At 40.0% G+C, this 13,435-nt stretch overlaps 1 protein-coding gene across 1 annotated transcript in view; it reads left to right on the top strand.

Moving 5' to 3' along the window:
- Positions 1–8,640, top strand: part of LOC108237668 (ankyrin repeat domain-containing protein SOWAHB) — a 35,722-nt gene extending 27,082 nt beyond the window's left edge. Inside the window, exons 9-11 of the mRNA XM_017419273.3 lie at positions 1,638–1,710; positions 2,086–2,181; positions 4,505–8,640. Of these exons, the coding sequence (XP_017274762.1) occupies positions 1,638–1,710; positions 2,086–2,181; positions 4,505–4,677 (342 nt within the window). The 3' untranslated portion in view covers positions 4,678–8,640. The remainder of the gene's footprint in view (positions 1–1,637; positions 1,711–2,085; positions 2,182–4,504) is intronic.
- The last annotated feature ends 4,795 nt before the right edge of the window (positions 8,641–13,435 follow it).

Genomic DNA, 13,435 nt, shown 5'->3' with positions numbered 1-13,435 from the left:
ACCTACTCCTTTACATACAGATAACTTTTTTATGTGGGCCAAAATGAATGACTGAATGAATGAATGAATTCCAAGACGACCGATTAATCGAGAAAATAATCGCCCGATTAATCGATTATTGAAATTATCGTTAGTTGCAGCCCTACTTCTCAGTTTAGTTTTTTTTTTTTAATTCGGGAGCGCTTGAGCTGCATTTAGAGACCTTCACAGGAGCTCTTCGAGGACAGAAAGCTCTGAATGTCCAGGTCTAAAAACCACACCGATGATGAATAATTATTATTTTAAAAAGTCGATCTCTTCTGCCTATCTTGATGGTCACTTGGTCACAGTCAAATGTTTGAGATTTTAGTGGAAAATGTTTCCGTTTTTTCCCTATTTTGCTGCAGTTGCAGCAAAAAAAACTGCCGTGAATTCTTCAGTAATTCAGTAACTCCTCCCTCAGTCTAAAGCTCAAGCCAGAAAGTCCCACAAACAGCGACAGTCACCAGCAGAAATGTGCTTTTTAAATAAACATTTAATATTATTGTCGTGATTTTTTTTCAGTTTACTGGTTGGCAATACCATTCTAAACCCTAAACTGAGAAGGATCTTCGGTTTAATATCCATAGTATTCCTTTTATTCGCTCCGTTAAATGGAAATGGGACCGAGTGGTGTAAATAACCCAAATAGCAAATAAATAAAACAGTAATAAAATTGAGGGTTAAAAAACAGCTGACAAGTGTTGAGGTTGGCATAAAGTCCTGATAAAATGGTTAATGAGGGCAAAGCAGCAACCCTTGTGTGTGGGAACAACACACAATAATAAATATGTGGACTTTAGATGGAAATGAGCCCTTTTTAAATTTCTCATAATCGTTTTGAAAGTGGCCTTCTGAGTAAAAATGTCAAAATCTCAAAGTAATAACTTGTTATACTGGGTAGAATTAATGAGCCGAATGTCTTTTGATAAGAATAAAGTGTTCAGAAAGACTAAATAACAGCCTATATAGTTGAAATTGTTCCCCAGTCTGTGATAAAAACTAAACTTTGCGTGTAAACCTTTTCTCCATGTAGTACCATGTGCTCAGGTTTGTTTGTATGTCTCTCCTCTCTTGCAGCACGTGAGTACCCAGGCTTTAATCTGCGGCGGCGGCAGCCATGTACAGTACTGTAGCTGGTCTGACTTGAAGGGCTAACGACCCGGCTGCCCCCTCTGTGACGTCACGCTCCTTAAAGATCTCTGTGAAGATCCAGCTGTGCAAACGGATTACAGCAGCGAGTGTCGTGGGGCTGCGGGAGCGCGCCGCTAATAAATCATGTCACGTCACGTTAATTGTTCCCCAAAAACAGTGCGACTGTTTGCCGGCGTGCAAGTCCACGGCCACGCAATTTTCAGTGAATTACTGAGCAATTATGTTTTTTGTCATTATGTGGTGTTTCCATAACCTTTGCTAATTTGTTGGTTTTTGTTTTTTCTTTCTCTCTCATGCTGTTTTCATTGGCTGGATTTGGGATGTGGGAAACTCAAGGGGGTAGGTCCGAAACCTTCCAAGTTAAAATGTTCATTTAAAGCAGCACTGTAGAAGCACTAAACAAGGTTTTCATGATGTTTGGAGGCTCTTATGCCCATTTTTGTTGTACGTTTTGTTCTCCGCAGGGATACACACCTCTGCACATTGCAGCGTTACACGGTCACCAGCACATTCTTGACCTGCTCATAGGGACTTATGGTAAAACGGTCCTTCCTTTATTTATTGATTTATTCAGCTACACAATCTGCACAACAGCTGTGTTTTTTGGGACGTACCGTAAGGGCTTAATCAGGTTTTAAAGAAACGGGTGGCACTGTGGCATACTCAGTTCATGTTTGGTTAATGTAAAAGCCTCTTTGGCTATAATTTCACTGTCAGCCTTTTCATCATGAACAAGCTTTATTATTATTTTTATTTGCTAACTAACCGCTCTGTTTTTTATAAAGACGACAGGTTTTAGCCTCGTGTGAGCAGCTTTCTTTACCTTCGGATCTGAGATTGTTCTGTCAAGTTTTAGCGTAAGGTGTCAGGCAGGTGGATAACCTCTGACTGATTTATAATTTGTCTCATCAGGGGCAAAGGAAAACCTGCGGGACTACAGCGGCCATTTTCCCAACTATTATCTGAATCTCAAAGACCCAGAAGGACCAGGAGAAGACTTTGAACTGCGTGAGTGCCTCATAGTTTCACTGTACAATTTACCCCTCTGAAGTTGATTTTTTATGCTTTTTTTGCCACAGTTTTTGGTTCAGTTGTGCTCTTGATAAGTACCTTGTTGTTGTTGATTGGACACAGGTCTTAGTTTTGAGAATGACACAAATATTAATTGTTACAAAGTTCGTTGTCTGTTTTTATGATGGTGATTAGCATATACCCCAGAATGCATACTTCAGTCCACCATTAAAACAACTGACAAAAAGATCTAAAAACACTGATGCAGCAAACTTTGTAACCATTAATTATCCATATTTGCAAAGCTTTTGGCCATAACTCTGTTTAGCACAGAAGTGGTAGCCTCGGTGGCAGCGTTGTGCTAGCGTAGAATGATCTACTCCCTGATGTAGCCTGTGAGAGTTGTACGAGTGTGGGGCCCGGGGCGTGGTGTGACCAATACCTCCAGGATTTCACAGGCATTTTTTGTGATTGTTGCGGGCTAAAATGCCTGATTTCGCGGGGCATTTTCCTAAAAGTTGCGATGAAAAGTTGCGATTTTTTTTTTTACTAAAATCAATAAAAAAATATAACTTTTAATATGTAACCATAAACCAAAACTACTTCCTAGTTTTGTAAGATAATTACCAACAAACATTGACATTATCAAAAGGTGCTTTATTTGAGAACTTTGATAGCTTCTAAACTGACATTCATGACCGATTCTGGATTGTCCCTGGTCTGCAGCTCTCCTCACATGTTTTGCAGACACAAAGTGTTTGTCGATGCGTTTATGTTCCATGATTACACTGCAGGACGTGCAAAACAGCTTCCCCCCCACTCTCCTGCAGCTGGGGAGGAAACTGGTTTGCTGAAATCTTTGTGGGCAAATGTGAAGCATTAGCGCACATTTTCACTTCGGTCGCTGCTCCTGCATGCTCCAGGCATTCTGATGTTAACAGGATGTGACGTCATGTGTCTTCTTTGTGAGTTATTTGGGGTTATTTTGTATTCCACGCTACACAAACCCACAAAGAAGAGACTAGACCGCAGAAACGGTGGCAAATCACTTCAGAAACAATAAATATTGGGTTAAAGTTGCTGGAAAGTTGCAGTGTTTTGGGCAAAGTTGCAAAAAGTTACGATTTCACAGGGTTTGCTTGATTTTGCGTTAATAGTTGCGATCGCAAAATCCCGGAGGGTCTGTGTGACGGTGGTTGTAGGTGGTATTGTCATAGGAAGGTGCTGCTGAGGTATGGAGTGTGGTGAGTATGCAGCAGAGTGTCTCAGAACAAATCTATTTGGTGAGGGTTGAAAGCTCCGTCATCCTCCATAAGACGTCAAGAAGTCCGTTCTCGGTCAGGTGGTTGCTAGACGTTCGTTTTCTCACACACGTTTGATCGTCCGACACTCGGATCAGAACTCCTGCGAAGCTCCTCCCTGCTCCTTCAGCGTTAAAAGGGGTTTCTTCCCGCCGGAATCAAACTCTCCTGTCCTTATACAGATGTTTGCTTCCCTCACGACCAAACCGACTGAGACAGTCACATCCGTGAAGAGCTGCCTGTGCCTCCGCTCGGTCTTTTTAAGTTCACAAGTTTCCAAGTTTTGCTGGAACAGTCATAAAGACGGCTGTATTTTCTAACAGCGTCAGCCGGCTGCTTCTCAGCGGAGCTGAAACACGCCCACAACAACTTCTGACCAATCACACAACACTCGGGGCAAACCCCTGTGGGCAATAGTTGCGGCCCAGGCCTTAAGGACACAATTTTTGACACACAACAGCTGACTTTGTGAGTCCGTATTCATGGATCTTAGAGAGGAGCGATGTCCTTCTCACACTGAAGGTTTTCCAGATCCAGCTACGTTCTAATAGGTCCTGTAGGTTGTGGTCCATCCTGTGAAAAGGGGGTCTAATAAACCTTTTAAATGAACAGGCATTTTTATTCTTTAGACATTTGTGTTGATTATGTGATTAAACTAAAGGAATAAAACTAGCTGTTTAAACACAGGTTTGTAAAAAATGTGAGCCAAAACCATCTTTAAATCTGATTTGTGACATTATCCCTTTAACTGTAAATATCAGCTGTTTGTTTTCCATATAATACACTCATCTTTAAAGCTACTGGTTCATCTTTAATTTGTATGTTTGCACGTTGCTGTAGCAGCAGAAAAAAAAGGTTCAATATGTTGTTACTTTTAATGGAAATATAAGTGAAATCATCTCAAAACGACCGCAGCGACATCACATCCAGAACGCTGTAAGTCGAGTCCAACAGTTGAGGTAATGTGGGATTGTGCAGCTTTTTAATCACCTCGGACTTTTTGCTTGTCGTGCTTGCAGAGTTTCAGGTGACTCAGGCCAGAGAGCGCAACAAGAACAGGAAGTTGGCGTCGCTGTTCCAGTCCAAGAAGAAGTGGGGGTCGGCGGAGGAGCTGGTCCCGATAGAGGAGGAGAGGACGGGGCCACATCAGCTCGCCCTTCCTCCTTTCAGACCCCGAAAATTCTCACGCTAACGCTATTCACACTACAGTTTGTTCTCATGTACACACAGAACTACACACACACACACACACGGATCAAACTGTGTATTTATTCTGAAAACACACACATTAACCACAAAGCTTACAGAGACTTAAACGGCTCAAACAAGTCGCAAGTTTGAGCATAAAAAAACGCAATTTCACTTTAAATAAGAAAAGTGCAAGAAATCTTTTGGTAATGTGTGTTAAAAGTGTTTATGTTTACCACAGAAGGATTTTGAAGCCTGCCTGATTGTTGCCAAATGTTACTTAATGGTCCAAAATTTTCACAGTTTTTTTTTGTTTTGTTTTTTTGTCGATCTCAAATCTGTTTATCTGTCTAAAACCTGCAACCTGCACCTAATTTGCTTTGTCACTAGAAACCCGTCGTCATGGCTGCGCCACTAACTAACTACTGCAGCCACAGTTTATTTGAGACAATCTGACAAGTAGGACGCAAGTGGATTTCATTTCAAACTAGTAATCGGCTCTGTTTTGTTTTTGTTTTTATGTTCAGATATGAAAAGTAAGACTGTCTTCTGGACGGGTCACACTTTTTAAAACTGTTCATAAATGTGCAGTTTTCTGTCTAAAAGCCAAACTTTTTCACAATAATACGGCTACAGTGTGAAGTCAGAGTAAGTGAGAGTGATTTGAACTTTTACCGTTTGGGTGAGATTTTTACTTGTAAATAGTTTAATTACTGCAAAAGTGATTAAGGAAAAGAAGAAGCCCATTGAACTATAATAAGATGTTTATCCAAACATACTGTATCCCCCAGTCTTTTGTAATAAGACTACATTAAATGTGCTCGTTTTGTATGTAAAAAAGGTGTCCGCCATTTCCATCTTCGGCTACATTCAACAGAAACATTCACCCAGATTTACTGCAGAAATGTAAAATATGTCATTTATAAAATCTCTCTTTTACAGGACTGAAAGATACTGGGGTGGAAGCCAAACTATTTCATTCAAGCTGTATTAAAATGAGCTCAGCCTTTCAGCAAAACCTCAGAATAATATCAGGAAAACAAGATTCACCACCTGAAGACAGGAGGAAAATTAATAAAATGATCATTTTTGTCCAAGTCTTAACATTTAATCTTTAATACCTTATATTTTTTCCCTCAAATATTAATCTTCCTCATAATTGCTCTACAAAAAATACATAAAATGTAGAAAAGGTATTCACGAGTCATTATTATGATATAATAAACAAGTAAATCTACAAAAAACTAAATGGATGAATAAAGCTCTGAAAGGTTTGTTGCAGTTAGGAAATGGGAAAAGTTGCATTTCACCTCGCAAATGATTGATTTATGAGCCTCAAAAAGGAAATTGTTGGGAGTTTATTTCCATCAGAGTTAATAAAACCATTCCTTCCACGAGTGTCAGGTCGGGATTGCTGATGCAGCTGAACTAATTTATTGATATAAAGAACGAAGACTACAAATACTCTTATCACGGAGCATCTTCTTTGCCTCTCTGTTAGCCGCGGTTTGTCTGAAAACAGCGTGAAACTGATCGTCAGCTGCTTGTTGTTGGTTTGCTCACCTGCTGTGTGTTACAGTTCCTGATAACTGAACCAAAAGCTCTGATATGTTCTTTTTTTTTTTGCTTTTAATTTGCTTTGAAAATACAAATTTGTGTTGGGATTTCAATGCTGTTAGATATATTTTTTGTTTTTTTTGGTGTAATCTGAACAGTATACATTTGTTCCCAGTATTTATACAATGAAGCCTTTTTTGGAATAAACTGTTTTATATGAAAACGGATATATGAGGTGTTTACTAACTTTTACCCAGTTTTATCTGCATTGTTCGAACAGAAAAGAAAAAGTTAGCTATTTCTGCTGTAATCTTAATTTCTATGAATACTTTAGGCCTCCTTTCTGCTGAATAGCTTGTGTTTTTGAAGCTGACTTTGATCTGCCTTTAACTACCTGACTTTGTGGGCCACAGATGGAGTAAATATGGACCCCTCTGACTCTCCATGCAGCTTTGGATTTTAATTCCTGATTAGCCGAAAAGGGCAGCACTTGGTTTTGGATCTTGGGTATCAGACGACACAGAGGGGAACACAGGCGAGTGTTTTTGTGCTTCATTTTTGAAGCGGGGATGTTGTGTGTGGGGGGATAAGAGGGGGCTTCTGTAATAGATACTTATCTTACTGCCCTCAAGCCCCTCAAACAAAGTCCCCCTCTGACGAGATTAGAACCCAGGGAGGGCACATTACTCTAATCCCATGCTTTGAGGCCTTGCAGCCCCCCATACCTCCCTCTGCCCCACTTATTTTAACCCTTCTGTTGTTGGGGGGAACTACCTTGTATCTAGTGCTTATGTGTGTGTGTGAGGCTGCTGACTCTAATGAAAGGCGCTGAGGGCTGCACACTGCTGTGTAACTGATTCCTCTCTCTGAAGAGATTAGGCGCTACACATTGTTGCCTCGGCTGCTCATTTCCATGAGAGCGCAGCCTCCCACCAGCCGCTGCCTGGCTTTGTTATTTTGAGTTGGGCAAAACACAAGAGCCCCATGTCCCCGGCTTCCTTGTTGCCATTGTTTCACAAATGGGCCAAAATGTAGATGTCACATCGCAGATGCCCAATAACCTCGTTAGCTGCTCTCCGTGAGGCTTTAGAGGAAAAAATAATCCGTACGTGAACTTTACTTGTTCAGATGTGTAACTGTACTCTTTAATTTTCTTTGTTTAATTTGAAATTTTGACCGAAAAAGTTGTATTTTTTATAGGCACTCTTCCACCTAAATATATTATATACCTTATAGGACAACACTCATAATAAAATAGTACATTTAAGTAGGATAACCTTACAAGCTGGACACAAGTACACTGAAAGTTATTGAAGACAGACAGTCATGTACAGCAGTTTTTGTCAGGTAAAAATGTAACAACTCCTTTTTAGGACTAAAACCCAGTATACAATACAGGTGGAGGTGGATGTAAACAATAAAACCTGATAAGTTAGTTCAACTCATTTCAGAAAACTGATGGCCTTTAATTATTTGGTTTTATTACTTTAAAAGTTAAAGCGTGCATAAGATTTTAAACTGAGTAAAAGAAACTCAAGTTATTTCATTTACTTGAATAGATAAAGTTAGGAATACTTTACTGAATCATTTTAGTTACTTTTATAAATTCAGTAACTTTAACACAAACATTTATTCTTAACTTAAATACTACCATTAGGTTTTACCATAGTTTTCCTCTGTTCACTTAATCCCTCTACATTCAGGTTTAGACAACTTAAAGCTTAGTTTAGGTTTTATTTTGTATGAATTCAATAAATGGTGATTTTTTTTAGCTGTTAAGATGAAACTAAGGTCAATTAATGCAACCTGATATTTTATCAGTAAAAACAGACAGTTTTCAACTTTGTATCATTGTTTAAGTCAAGTCGAATCAAAGAAGTCAACAGATCAAGCCATTAAAAACTAAACATTAATTTCTACAAAGTTATAGTTTGCTTACAGCTTATTTGTGGATTTAAGTCACTCAAACCTTTTCTAAGTATTTAAGTTATGGTAAGTTTATTCTTTTATTAAGTTGGGCTGTTGGGTTTTAGTGAAAAAAAAAATGTTTGGACATTTTGAGGTCGGGTTCTGTCGTAAGGTTATAAACACTTAATATCTTACCTGTTGTAGATCGCTCTTTGAATGGCCTCAGTTTGAAGAAACAGTTTAATTTGGACAGGACTGATGAGCTAATGGCTAGTCGGAGCACAACCAAGAACAAAGTGGATCCTTAAAACAACTTCAATCTGAAACAAGTCCCAGCAGTTTATGCAAACACTTTAATAAACCTGTAAGCTGCTGTCAGTCTGCCAGTAGACAGTTATTTACATAGTAAATTGGTGGAAATTTGCAAAAAACAGCAGCAGCAGTGAGCTGTAGCACTTCCAGTGCAGCTTGAGGTCACTTCCTGCAGGAATTCCATCTATTGTTTTTGCTCGAAAAATATAATGCAAAAACATAAAATAATGTTCACAAGAATCAATATAAGATTTTGAGGACTGGACTTGCTTTAAGATGGCAGAACTCCATTTGGAAGTGGATCTGTTCAGACTAGTCCTTACTGGCTTGTAACTAAGGTCAGGGAGGGATGGACTCTTAAAACAAGTTCAATTATTAACATTTTACGGAAACATCATTAAGCCTTTACACTGCCATCATCAGTTCAGTATTTTATGATTATACCAGCAGAAATAAAACAATCACCAAATCGTTTGTGCGAGTTTGCTCACTGTGGCGACCCCTGAAGAAAGGAGCAGCCGAAAGACCTGACTTACTCACTATACCAGCAGAAATATACCACAAGATGCAAAATTGACAGCAGTGTAAGGGTTTATAGAACAATGATTGCATGAACAGCTGTGAAGGTTTTCAGATTGGACCTGTTTTAGGGTGGCAGCGATCCACTTTGGTCTTGGTCCTGCTTGGACTACCCTTTAGGCCAGAATTCAATTCAGTTGTTTCAAACTGAGGTAAGATACTCATTCTTCGTTACCTTTACCATCCATCCATCCATCCATCCATCCATCCATCCATCCATCCATCCATCCATCCATACATACATACATACATACATCCATACATACATACATCCATCCATCCATACATACATACATACATACATACATACATACATACATACATACATACATACATACATACATACATACATACATACATCCATACATACATACATCCATACATACATACATAGAACATAGATTTTCTCTTGCTTATCCTTGGTTGGGTTGCAGGCACAGGTCCAGGAAGGAAACCCAGACAAACAAACAGCAAATGCCACCTTCATTTACCCTGGGGGCTAAATGAAGGTGGCATTTCTGCCTCTTTGATGCTCTATGTATGTGGCCGAGTTGTTCCACAAATAAGGCCCTCTTCTGTGTTGCACACATGTGCAGCCGAAGCTTCCAGCTGAGGGGGGTAAACAGAGTGCAGCAAGCTAACCGAGCTCACAGGCAGGGAAAACTGTTCTGACCGGGATCCGGCAAACCGGCCCAGGAATCTAGCTGGTGTGTCCTGTGGGGGCAACAGCGGGGGCCCTGCACAGCAGCCCCAGCTGTCACAGCGGCCCTCACCGTCCAACCAACGCCGCCTGTCAGTCACCCAGCGGCGGGCCGTCAATCAGGCCACGCTCAGGGGGGGAGCTGGGAGGCGGGCCGCTGGCCGGCCCAAAACAAAGACATACTTACATTTCAGTGCCGCTATTATTTTCAAAGAATGATAGAGTGGCCCTGATAAGAGTAATGACAAAGGACGAAGAGTGGAAGGGGGAGCTGGAGAGGGAGGGTGGTAATAGTAAAGAGGTGGCAGAGCTTGATAACATTCACACTTTGCTTACATCTCCCATTTGTGTTGAAGCCCCAGGAAAATCCTATTAGTGGGAACTTGAGGGCTGACTGGAGATCAGCGTGTATCTGTTGTCAGCTGCGTGAGTTGTCCTTTTTTTCTGTTAAATTCCTCCTAAATTTGAGCTGTCCTATTTGATTTTCAGAGTAAATAAAGAGAAACTGAAACTACACCCTGGCAAAGTGACTCTTTACTCCCTCAGGCCCAGTTTCTACGAGCCTTCGTCAACCTTTTCAAAATAAGAAATAAAAAAATAAACTAACAAGCAAAAGGTGTCAAAGACTGTGTGGATTCTCTCCGGGCTTTTGTTGTCTTGTTCACACCTACCCAGCAGCTATTCTAATTGCATGTTTAGTCTCTTTTATCAGCTTGCAGGTAGAGGACGGCCTTTAATTGAGCTCACACCTCCAGCTTTTGTCTGCCCCTGCTCGGTGGATCAGTCATTCTCCCTTTTATTCCGAACCAGAACCAAGGTTAGGGAGTTGCAGAGGGTTTCCACATGAAGGAGGAAAGACTATAGTTTCATTGCAGAGGCTCTTCCAAGTAGCATCAGAGATAAAGACAGTGTCTCTTTTTAAGGTCCCCTGTTTTAGCTCTTCGGGCGTCTGAGGACAATCGTCTTCCATTTGGTCACTTATCTGTCATGTAAACGACCGACATCCTGAGAGCAAACAGTGCAAGCAAAACCTGTCGGAGCAGGACCCACACCTGCATTGTGGCGGAGCTGCCAAAAGAGGAAGAAAATGAAAGAGGTTCCGCGGGCAGGACAAAAGCTGCAGCCCTGAGCTGTTTGTGTCGACAGATGTAGATACTGATGCCGTAAGCCTCCTCTCTCTGCTTCTCTTTGCTCTCTGGTTGACCCATTGTTGCTCCTGGACAAATTTGCTTTAGGCCATGTGAACCCCACCTAAATAAATTCCTCCCCTCCTTCCATCTTGACCGTTTTCTTTTTCTTTTTTTCTGTAGCTACTGCAGCAGCTCTTTCTGCTTCCATTAGGGTCTTAACCTGCTTTAAACCCCTGCCGATTCATTTATATTAGGCAACAGATTTTGTGATCTATAAGACATCAGAGGGGGGGGGGAAGAGAAGCTAAATCAAGCCAGCAAATTATTTAGTTAAACAGAAATCAAAACTTAAAGCTTGAAATATTAATCACAAACTGCAAGTTTCATTGTTTTATTGTTTTAAGAAGTTAAAACCTGATCAGGAGAGACTTTACCTCCATTTTTCACATCATTCTGACAGATAGTTTCTGCATCCTGGTCCACTCATTCTTTAAATCTCTGAAATGGCCTTCAGTTAGATCTGCACATAACGCTATCAGTAAAACCAAACTATCGAGACTTCAAAAGAATTTAAAGGAAACCTCCCAATCTGTTTAGAAGGTGACATGTTGGTGGCAAACAAAGACGTGCCGGTAAAAGGAAATCAAAATGTTGTTTCATTCTAAATGGAGACAACATTTATTGTTCACCATCAGACAAGATCAATTTATATTCATGAATTCTATTCGTGCAGCAAATTAAGGAACAACTACTTGGATGGTTCCTGTGATCTTCAATAATTTACGCAAAGATAATTTGTTAGATTTCAGATTTTATCCTGAAGGAAATTAGTACTCGGAGCTGGTAAATAAGAGGAATTTTACACTTAAAAGGAAAATAATGCACACAATTTGGCATAACTATTAAAGTATTTTATTTGCATCTTCTGCTGTTTCCACAGTTTGAGTCAGGTAATCAATCATCTGTTATCTCCCCAGAACTTATATATACAAAGATAAAATATCTAATATCCAACACATACCTCACATTTGAAAAGGACCAATCAGAAGGGTTGGGCCTGCATGACTAAACTATACCAGTGCACTGACTTTGTCACTTTTTCAAATAAATCTAGGCCTACAATTAAATTAAATATGTGAAGGAAAATAAAAACAATTTTACTTTGACAAAGAGTCAGAAATCAAAAGATGGAAGTATGTATGTAGGAGTTAAAATAAGATTATTTTTCTCTGATTTTCACCATCAAACTTTGAATAAACTGCTGTTAATCTTACTTTTCTTTGCAAACACCAAAATGAGGCATCAATGATTCCAACATTAAACTGATGCTTTCTCCCCTCCTGCAGTTTAAATGAACAGACACATCTTTACAGATCAATCCCTCCACAAACAGCAGCTCCGACTAAATCCAATCGTTATCTATAATTGATATCATTATATCTTACTGTATTAGGTCAGAAATGTTCAAGATGAGGTTTCTACAAAAAAGGCAGACGCAAACGTTTTGCTTAAATTGTGTTTTTCTGCCACATTTTGGAAGTTTAATTTTGCTCTTAAATGTAAAAAAATCAAGTAAAATTTCATAAAATCACAGACATTAAGTGGATGTTGCACGTGTTTGCGTGTTTAGGTAACATATTAGAGGCGATTTAAAAGCTTCTTTTTAAATTCAAAAAGCAGAGTGTGGAGAAACGTGTTCTAAGCATTATTGTTTTTTGTTTTTTTAAAGAATAATATAAACCAAAATTCACAAAATAAAATGTGCGCCATTCAGTGTCATAGAGGGGAAAACATCAGAAGTTTTTGTGTTTAAAAAAAATCTACAGAACCAACAGCCAGACAAGACCAACAAAAACTGAATGCTTAATTCCATCTCTGCAAGTTTTCGTTTTAACTGGATTTCCAGCTTCTGGAACTTGATGAAGCTCTGCTGCAGCCACCGCTGACCCTCCACCTCCAACCCCGGAAATCAAGAACTCTAAAAAAAATAATAATAATGGCAGAAAAGCGACCTCAGCTTCATTTAACAAAAACTGATCTAAAACTGGGACTGAAAGAGAAGAAGAAGTGTATTCTTCTCTTCTCTCTGACACGCCAACACAACATTTGTTTTCTGACAATTATCATATGCGTTAGGCGACACCTGTTTCACCTAACCTGCTCCCACTCCCGTCAGATCCACCGAGATGCTGCAGAGAGGCCGTTTGTTTCGGCTCGGTTTCAGGAACACAGGGCTCGGTTCCGGGCCGGTCCTGTTCCAGACATTTACTGAAAGACACCCCCCCCCAACCACACACACACACACACAAAAATAAATAAAAAAACAAAAATACAAAAAACCTACAGTAACTAAACTCTCTCTCAGTGAGACTTTTACGCGCGCGTAAAACCGTCCCCCCGTTTGTTGGTTTTTATTGGATCTTGCGCGGAAATCGGTGACGTTGCGCAGCCCCGACTGAATCCACACAAGCGCTGATCTGTGAAGCTCATGTAGGTGACAGCAGAGACGTGACTGGTTCACAGGAAGCTGTGAACCAGATTCAGGACATTTTCTCTCCACTTTACGCGGATCAGTG

Source organism: Kryptolebias marmoratus, linkage group LG8 (genome assembly GCF_001649575.2).
Source record: "Kryptolebias marmoratus isolate JLee-2015 linkage group LG8, ASM164957v2, whole genome shotgun sequence".
Taxonomy (NCBI): Eukaryota; Metazoa; Chordata; class Actinopteri; order Cyprinodontiformes; family Rivulidae; genus Kryptolebias; species Kryptolebias marmoratus.
This window is presented reverse-complemented; position numbering and strand designations above follow the sequence as displayed.